This window comes from Aspergillus neoniger, assembly GCF_003184625.1.
Source record: "Aspergillus neoniger CBS 115656 unplaced genomic scaffold BO87scaffold_3, whole genome shotgun sequence".
Classification (NCBI taxonomy): domain Eukaryota; kingdom Fungi; phylum Ascomycota; class Eurotiomycetes; order Eurotiales; family Aspergillaceae; genus Aspergillus; species Aspergillus neoniger.
In genome coordinates this window covers 454,824-463,150 of record NW_020291131.1, presented here as the reverse complement: position 1 = coordinate 463,150, position 8,327 = coordinate 454,824, and the positions used below count along the sequence as shown (strand labels likewise).

General features: G+C 46.2%; 4 protein-coding genes across 4 annotated transcripts in view; 2 read left to right on the top strand and 2 right to left on the bottom strand.

The window, feature by feature from the left end:
* Positions 1 to 404: 404 nt before the first annotated feature.
* BO87DRAFT_455370 (uncharacterized protein) lies at positions 405 to 2,022 on the bottom strand (the record flags this gene model as incomplete). Its single annotated transcript, XM_025628630.1, has 4 exons — positions 405 to 741; positions 969 to 1,190; positions 1,452 to 1,737; positions 1,850 to 2,022. 4 exons carry the CDS (start codon positions 2,020 to 2,022, stop codon positions 472 to 474), a joined length of 951 nt encoding a protein of 316 aa, XP_025484115.1. The 3' UTR covers positions 405 to 471.
* Positions 2,023 to 2,417: 395 nt separating this feature from the next.
* Positions 2,418 to 3,236, bottom strand: BO87DRAFT_403460 (YbhB/YbcL family Raf kinase inhibitor-like protein; the record flags this gene model as incomplete). Its single annotated transcript, XM_025625777.1, has 3 exons — positions 2,418 to 2,844; positions 2,892 to 3,006; positions 3,062 to 3,236. The coding sequence occupies 3 exons, from the start codon at positions 3,234 to 3,236 to the stop codon at positions 2,418 to 2,420; spliced, it is 717 nt and encodes a 238-aa protein (XP_025484114.1).
* Positions 3,237 to 5,907: 2,671 nt separating this feature from the next.
* Positions 5,908 to 7,565, top strand: BO87DRAFT_393218 (ankyrin; the record flags this gene model as incomplete). The annotated part of the gene is made up of 5 exons (XM_025625048.1): positions 5,908 to 5,938; positions 5,975 to 6,440; positions 6,597 to 7,006; positions 7,100 to 7,337; positions 7,394 to 7,565. 5 exons carry the CDS (start codon positions 5,908 to 5,910, stop codon positions 7,563 to 7,565), a joined length of 1,317 nt encoding a protein of 438 aa, XP_025484113.1.
* Positions 7,566 to 8,138: 573 nt separating this feature from the next.
* BO87DRAFT_382630 (ATP-dependent DNA helicase 2 subunit KU80) overlaps positions 8,139 to 8,327 on the top strand; it is a gene marked incomplete at both ends in the record, with an annotated part of 2,719 nt that continues 2,530 nt past the window's right edge. Inside the window, one exon of the mRNA XM_025624617.1 lies at positions 8,139 to 8,267. Coding sequence (XP_025484112.1) covers positions 8,139 to 8,267 — 129 coding nt within the window. The remainder of the gene's footprint in view (positions 8,268 to 8,327) is intronic.

Genomic DNA, 8,327 nt, shown 5'->3' with positions numbered 1-8,327 from the left:
CTATATACAGCTTTGCTGAAGAACTAATAACATAAAAAAAAAAAAAAAAAAAAAAAAAAAAAAAAAAAAACAGGGGACTCCCCCGGCCAGGAATGAGTCTTTCTCTCGAAGGATGCACAGCCGGAAAGAGGAGAGAGTAATCAAGAAATTGTTTAGGAACAGAATAAAATCAATAATGCTCACATGGCACCCAAGACCAAGAGGGGTATCTAAACTAGTGCTGACACGAGCATTTAGTGTATAAAGCTTAGCCCTATATAGTACTGTATGTAGCTTGCTAATGCACATACCACCACCCCAAGAAAAAAATGATCCAACTCTGTCCAGTGCGCCACCCGTCGGATGCCCGTCAGCAAAGTTAACTGAATCTAAACTCTTCCGCGCTGTATCAGACTAGTTACTAGTTACTCCGTACTACGGAAGCAAACCGGACTATTCCTGCTTTTAATCAGTGCTACTCATATCAGGCTATCAGTAATCATTCATCCAGACCACCTCCACAACCGCCAACGCGCTCCCCTCCACCCGCTGGACCCCAACCCACTGGAATTGCTCATCCGCCTCCTGCAGCAACCCGTGCCACTGCGCCTCGTCCCTCTCGCGCGTATTGAGCAACTGCAGTATATTCACGTCCATGTTACTAGTGAGTCTACGCTTCCACATAGGCTCCTGGGCAGGGTATGGCTCAAGAATGTGGTCATGGATAAGCACGCGCACCCCGGGACACAGTGCCGGGCGCAGCTGCCGTAATATCTGTACTGATGGCGGTCGCCCCAGTTATGAAGGATGTGATGAAGGTAGTAGATGCGCGTGCTGGGGTTAGTGGGTTGAGGGGTGAAAAAGTTGTGCGCTTGGAAGTCTATCCTTCTTGTTGCTGAGGAGGGATGCATTATTTGCTGCTCTTTCATGTGAGTAATCATGCCCGGCAGATCCTGTACTATGAATCTCAGGTGTGGGAATGCGGCTACCAGCGCGAAACTGATGTCGCCCTGCGCGCCGCTGATGTTGACAACTACGCTGTCTGCCGGGAGTGTGGAAAGGAGCGGCTGGATGGATGTGACCAGCGGTGTTATGCCCATGGCAGTCCCTGAGATGTAGCCGCGCTTGCTGGCCGCGAAGGTGGTGGTGCGGGTGGGTGACTGTGAGAGGATGTTGTAGAGCGCCAGGCCATTGTTGGCTAGGGCGAAGCCCTGTGCTGTTATTAGTATTTGGTGTATCTTGGAATATTCTGCTGCATGGTGCTTTGTTTGGGGAGGTAAAAGCAAGTTGGTAAAGGAATTCTCCTCCAGTGCACATTTGAAGTTTGATGCTTGGGGGGAAGGGGTAACTAACTGACTTATTTGGCTTCTCGGAGCCAGGAAAGCGCTTTAATGCTTTAATAGTCTATGCAAAACATACTCCTGTTAGCTGAGATGACCAGCTGTGCTAGGCTAGGGGAAGCTACTATATACTTTTGTCGCGCCGGGCCAGTTATTTGTGCAGGTCAACCTAATCCAGTCATGAAAATCTTCCTGGCGCAGGAGTATGCTGGCACGTGTGTGAGTGACTTCATTCTTGGCAGGCTTGTTGAAAACGCGGATGGTCATGGCGTGATGGATGAGGCGCCGGACGTCGGCTTCGGGGACATTGTATTGTGTGGATAGAGCTGCAAATGAGATTGTTCTATTGGGAGGGACGAGGTGCGTGATATTGAATTCTTGGATGAAGTGCAGGGTGATGAGGTGGGTGTGCTTTATCCTATTGATATTAGTCGTGGTTATAAGTCAGGAGTGAAGAACTGAGGCGGCGTATACTGGTATAGGAGTGTAGAAGATCGGCTGGGTCCAGCAGCAGGTCCTGGATCTTGCACGCGGTGTGCAGGAGAGCGTTGCGTGCGGCCTCGACGGGCGGGGGCAGTGCCAGGGATGGAGGGCAGGTGGCCGAAAATGAGGGCTCCTTAATTCCGTGCTGCGCTAGCATAGTCTGTAATTGTTGGGCTGAGTCGGTGATAGTGGTGGCCAGGGATTCGATGCGCGAAGACATGTTGACGGGGAAATTAGTGTCAGACGGATTGTGCATCTGAGACCTTGGTTGCTGGGGGTTTTTTTTTTTTTTTTCTTTCTCTTTTCTCTACAGGGATGGTGAATGGAAAATACCAGATTGCCTGACTAACAGTATATAGAATTATAGATATGTGCTGTAATATGACTAGTACTTGATATTTGTATTACTATAATTTGGCTCCTACTAATAGAATTAGTGCCTGCAGCTTATATTTAGTAGGTTTTAGAGTTGAGTTTTCGCTGCGTGTGTGTGCTGTTCTTCTGAGAATTGATGTTGCTTACTGTACATGCTGAGTATATATAAAGTATGTGATGTGGCAGTTTGCTCTCCAATTCCCCAGTGCTATTATTGTCTTTGAGAAATAAGTATCTAGATTAGACAGAGGCTATTACTGTACCGATCAAGGCCAGCGCACCGGCCAGATAACTCCCTGTGGGCATCTTGTGGCCCGCCCCACTTGATGTCTTGCTAGTGGCAGCGCTAGTGCTGGTGTTGGTGCCTGAGCTTGTGGTTGTTCTGGAACCGGATGTGCTTGAGCTGTTACTGGTATCATTGCTCGCCGCTGTGATGTGAAAGTAGTTGGCCGTGACTGGTGAGCCTAGTCCAGTCTGGTTGAGGAAGCTGACCAGTGGCAGGTTTAGCTGATTCAGGGGCGTGTCATTGTTGGTCAGCATGAAGGATTTGTAGTGGCTGGGGATGCTGAAGTTGGAGGGCTGGTCGAAGAGTAAAAGGGTGTAGTTATGGGTGCCGGACTTGGGGGCCGGGGCAATGTAGGAAGCCAGCATGTTCTTGTTGCTAGTGCTGTTGATGGTGGTGGTCAGGTTGGCCACCATGGTGTGTATGATCACCGAGGGGGGGGGGGGGTGGTTTTATTCCAGTCCGGGTCGACCATGAGCAGTAGATAGGGTCCAGAGCTGCTGAGCCCTATGTCATGGAGATGCAGCTCCGGCGCGTTCTTGGTGTCTAGAGATGGTATTAGTTAATTAGACAGTCTGGAAAAGGGATCGGTCGTACATACCGCTCGCGTTCAGGAACTTGCCAGGGGTGAAGCTGACTGCAGTTGACCCTACCGCAAAGGTGACATTTAGCACCGTCGACGGCTCTCTAATGCTCGCCAGCTCAGGAGGGATGGTGTCTGCAGTCGCAGCAGTAGCAACTGCGGTGAAGGCGGCCATGGCAGAGACAAGACGCATGATGGGGATTTTATTGGAGCTGGATGTAGGCATGTTCATAATTGGATAGGAGGTGGATTAAATAGAGAAATCTTCTAACTGTGCACTGTTTGACACTTAGCCTAGAATAGATCAGTTACCGACGAGCAATGTGAGAATGGCTCCATCAGTCTTGGCCCTATTTAGGGGAGAAAATGGTGGCGTTTCCACATGGCCGGGGCGTTTAGCGCACATGGTTCGGGGATTACTTTTTCTTAACATCGCTGTTGGCTGCACCATGGCGCATGGAGATGAAGGGAATCTTTTGTTTTTTCTTGTTGTTGGAATTGCTTTATTTGTTTGTTCAGAGCTAAATTGCCTTGTTTGATTACTCTGGTTAATTTGGAAGTAGTGGAAATATGCTTGAGACTTTCAAGCAGTGGTGTAGGCGTTATCCCTGTCCCCAAATATGCAGCTTGCTGCGAGGGGTTGCCAAGAAAAAGCTGGCAGGGAATGGTGTTAATTCTCGCTGCGAGTATTGGATAATTTCCCCAGAGTTTTTTTATACTTTTGTTGCTCTTGATAAAAAGATGTGAATATATGCTATGGATGAGTATTTTAAAAGTCTAAGTTTTTGTTGAAGCTGGCACTCATGCGTAATATGTATAAGATCCTCTCTACCAACATATTCAAGATAATATCTATGAATTGCACATATCGGATTTCTGAAATGTCCTTGATTGAGATTTGTTCTTTGGGTTTTGAAAGATGGATCGACCCAAAAGGTCCTGATGGTCCTTTAAAAATAGTACTACTTCCAACAGGTGATCCTGGGCCTATTCCTGAAGGAATAATGCGTCTAGCATGAACCACAAGATTATGTGTTCTTTTCTTGTTGATGTTCGAAGCTCTAGTTGTATATGTTATAAAGGGGAATAGTAATACTGTGACAAGGGGAACTACAGTAAGCCTGATCAGGTCTTATATATCTTAGAAACTAACTATAAAACTGTTTGCTGGTGAGTAACTATAGCAGAAAGCCCTGGGCTGGAGCGAAAGGGTGTTAATGGTAAGTAACTAGTCTTAATCTATTGCTTTAAGGGGTATTGATACTCTTTTTTTTGTGCAGCTGTGGAAAGGCCTTGAGATACTGGTGATGAATCTACTACCCCAAATTGGGAACAGCTTTAGAGACGTCAATATTGAATGGATCTTTAGACAGTGTCATATATTCGGCCACGCCGCTCGCGTGGTGGGAGTTGTGGTTGGTCGGTTGGTGGCCAAGCCTGGATGCCAAGCCGGCTAGATCGCCGCGAAGGCGTGTGGTGCGCCGATTTGAGGCGTAAGAAGCCTTGAATATGAGGATATTCGTGTACGACGCGTAAAAACGATGAAAAACGACAGGGGATGCGAATTTTTGATGATTCGTGGCCACGGGGGCTCATAAGATGTGACAGCAATATGGATATATTGTGTGTGTGTGTGTGTGTGTGTGTGTGTGTGTGTGTGTGTGTGTTGACTAGCTAGCTAACTACGCGAGGAGGTGGCTAGGTGACTAGGTGACTATAGACCTCGCCAAAACGCGGGTTGGGTTGGGTTTTCATTTTCTGAACCCGCCCACGGGTTACCCAGGTTGGGTTTCGGGGGTCCCCAACCTGCCCATGGGTTCTTGGCGGGTACCCGCGGGTTACCCAAGCTACCCAAAGTTTGTATAATTTCAGCATAATTTTGATTAGTCATTGTATATATTTTTGGTAACGTTAATATAATAATATTATAGATTATGACTTTCCTGTCCTCAGTAGAAGTCCTGTTCAGATATATATAGTCATAGAGTGTTATTCCATAAATATTTGGTATAATTGACATGTATCCTAATTTCTGATAGATATAATACTTAGATAGTGTTACGGGACAGGTCCCTGCTAGAGGACTCGGCTACCTGGCCTTGTTACTGCCTGCTTATTAAACATAATATATAAAATCTTAAATATTCTAAGATCTTGTTTTGAATACTAGTTATTTCTTTTTATTTAATAAGTAATATATTCTTAGAACTAAGAAATAATCTTTAATATTAGAAATAACTTTTCTAAATATTAAAGAACCTGATCTGACCTAATAACCTGACCCAACGACCCGACCCAATCCAACACTAGTTAATATATATAGAGATAATGATTGACATGCTTTACCTTCTAATTTGCTGAGGCTTTAGTAGTTTATATACTGCTGAGATCTTGTTAGGTAGTATAATAATCTTCTTGTAATAGACCTCGAGATGCTCCTCGATTATGATGTCGAAGCAGACCATATTGGGTCAAACATTGACACGGACAACAACATTGCACTAAATGCCGCGTGTGCGAATGGACACCTTGATAGAGTTAAGATGTTTCTCGATCGTGGCATGAAAGTACATGATAGCATGCTTTGTAAGGCCGCTGAGAACGGCCATACCCAACTCATTCAACTGCTGCTAGAGAGAGGTGCTTGTGTCAATCCCCAAACCAAGCCCTGTCGACCAACAAACATGGAAGGGAACACACCCATTGATTATGTCTATTCAGACACTTCCCCCCTTAATCTTGCTGCCTTAAAGGGACACGAAACCGCTGTATCATGTCTGCTTGACAGCGGAGCTCACCTTCATATTCAACGCCCCTTACGTCCGACGGGGACGGACAGAAATTACGGTGTTACGATATTTGAGATGATTCCCTTGCAAGCCGCGTGTTACAATGGTCATGCACATATAGCCAAGAAGCTCTTTTTTCAAGATCCATGGGGCTACATTGAGCATCACACGTTCACGAGTGCGCTACAGATTAGCCTTGATCGCAGCTGGCATAAGGTCGCGAGCAATCTACTTTCGGAGGCAATCCATGCGGGGTATAGCGCTGAAAACTTTAGTGAAGTATTCCATTATCCATGCTCATTAGGGTACAAACGCTTTGCTGTGCAGATGCTAGAGCATTTCACGGTAATCAATTGGCCGGATGGAATACTCGTGGCCGCTGAATACGGAAGAGTTGGCGCTGTTGATGTCTTGCTGTCATGGGGAGCTGATGTGGAAGCTCGCAACAGATGCGGCGAATCAGCAATAAACCTTGCTGTCAACCAAATGAAGATGCAAGGTGATGACATAACTGATAAAAAGTTTAGTTCTGGTCCTTATTTGGGATCGGGTGAGGATACGCCAGACTACATGCGTACATTGGCCGCCTTGATCAATGCTGGGCATGCGTTAGATAACTTCTCTTCCATCAATATGTCTTACTTGGTCCGATGCGCTCTCAGGACAGGACGACTAGACATTCTGACGGCGCTAGAGAGCTCTGTTTTTTCAATATTCAAAGAGCCAGGTACATATTCTGAAACACTCGTGTTGGTCACGTCTAGGCGCCGAGCAGAAATGCTTCGTTATCTCTTGCCAATACGAGCCACAATCCGACCTGAAGCGCTTTTTGTTCAGCCGCTTGAAAATAAGGCCGAAGAACAGTTGACTTTCAGGGGACCATCTAAACGCAAGTTCAAAGCGTTGGATCAGATCGTTGATTACACCGATGTCCTTCTGGAACTCTCACAGCACGACACGCAAGTGGCTCACCTGAACAAGGAGCCATTCAGGGAAGCAATGCAGAATAAACATGTGGAATGCGTCCAAGTATTTATCGACTTGTTTACCAATGACGATAGACACCGTGCAGATTGCTGCACTCCCCTACTTTCGCTGACCTTGTCCCATGTTGAATTGCTTACATATTTTCTCAGCCAGGGTGCTGACCAAGATACACGGCATTTTGAAACTGGTGAGATTTTGTTGCACTGCGCTGCAGCCAGAGGGGATGAGAGTGCACTCAGGGCTATTTTATCTTCTGGCTCACAGGTTTCCCTGTAATCAGGCGAACAAGGAACAGCCTTGCACGCTGCTGTGGTGCAGGGCTTTCATGACGTAGCCGAAATTCTTCTTGAATCACATGCAGACGTCAACACACCATGCACCCTTCTTGGGACACCGTTGGCTGCAATCATGACACAGAGCTGGAAGGACTTTCGTGATATCTGCCACCGAAGATGTGCCAAGCTATTGCTGGAGTGGGGTGCAGATATTGATAGCTTTGATGAACGGCTGGGGACTCAGTGGACATAGCATACAAGGTAGGAAACCGTGAGGGGGCGGAGCTGTTGCTTGAGAGGGGAGCACTGGAGCCTGAAAATTATGATGTATCCCATTCGCAGGCTCGATTGGGAACTGGTCATCAAGGTGTCTGGAATGGTTCATATATGGCATCGGAGTTTCTACTCGTACCTAGCGACTTGGAAGAGATGGTCGAACTGGTACCATCTGGTATTGCACGTCTCCTGTGAATAATATAGATCATACTCTTTCTGTGACATACTTGGTCTTTTTCGAGCTTTAGAAACCAACGATTACTTCGATCAGATGAAAATAAGTTTCGGATTGTTATCCAATTGTCCATCCGTTAGAAGTACTGGTAAGAAGTAACATGATATCAGTACTCAGTCATGGTGGCTCCGTTAAGTATGTAATGAATCGGGCGCTACACTCCCCTCAGTTGAAACTATATACTTATATACCAAGTGCAGACTCCCATATGTGTTGTTCGCAGTATTCCTTGATACCCACCAACGGAACACAGTTACAATCGGAGCAACTATGCATCCCAAACAATTATTAGATCTATGCTATGAATTAATTTAGAATGTAGTATAAGCTGCCCACTGCACACCCTTCTTAGTCAGCATCCACAGGATGATGTCATGTGCTTTCGCGTCCCGCCCAGTCCCAATTGGGATATATCACGCGTCTGCCTACTCTGAGTGCATCTTTCTGCCTTGAGCTCGTCCCTTTTTATGTCGAGCCAGCTGCGGCATCGAATGGATCTGATTTCATCGATCTCTCAGTCATCTTTACTGAAAATGGCCGATAAAGAGGCAACTGTCTATATCGTGGACTGTGGCAAGTCCATGGGAGAGCGCCGTCGTGGTCGCGAAGTGACGGATCTCGACTGGGCGATGCAGTATGTTTGGGATCGCATCACAGGGACGGTGAGTTTTTTTTTTTTTTTTTTTTTTTTTTTTTTTTTTTTTTTTTTTGTTTCAAACAAA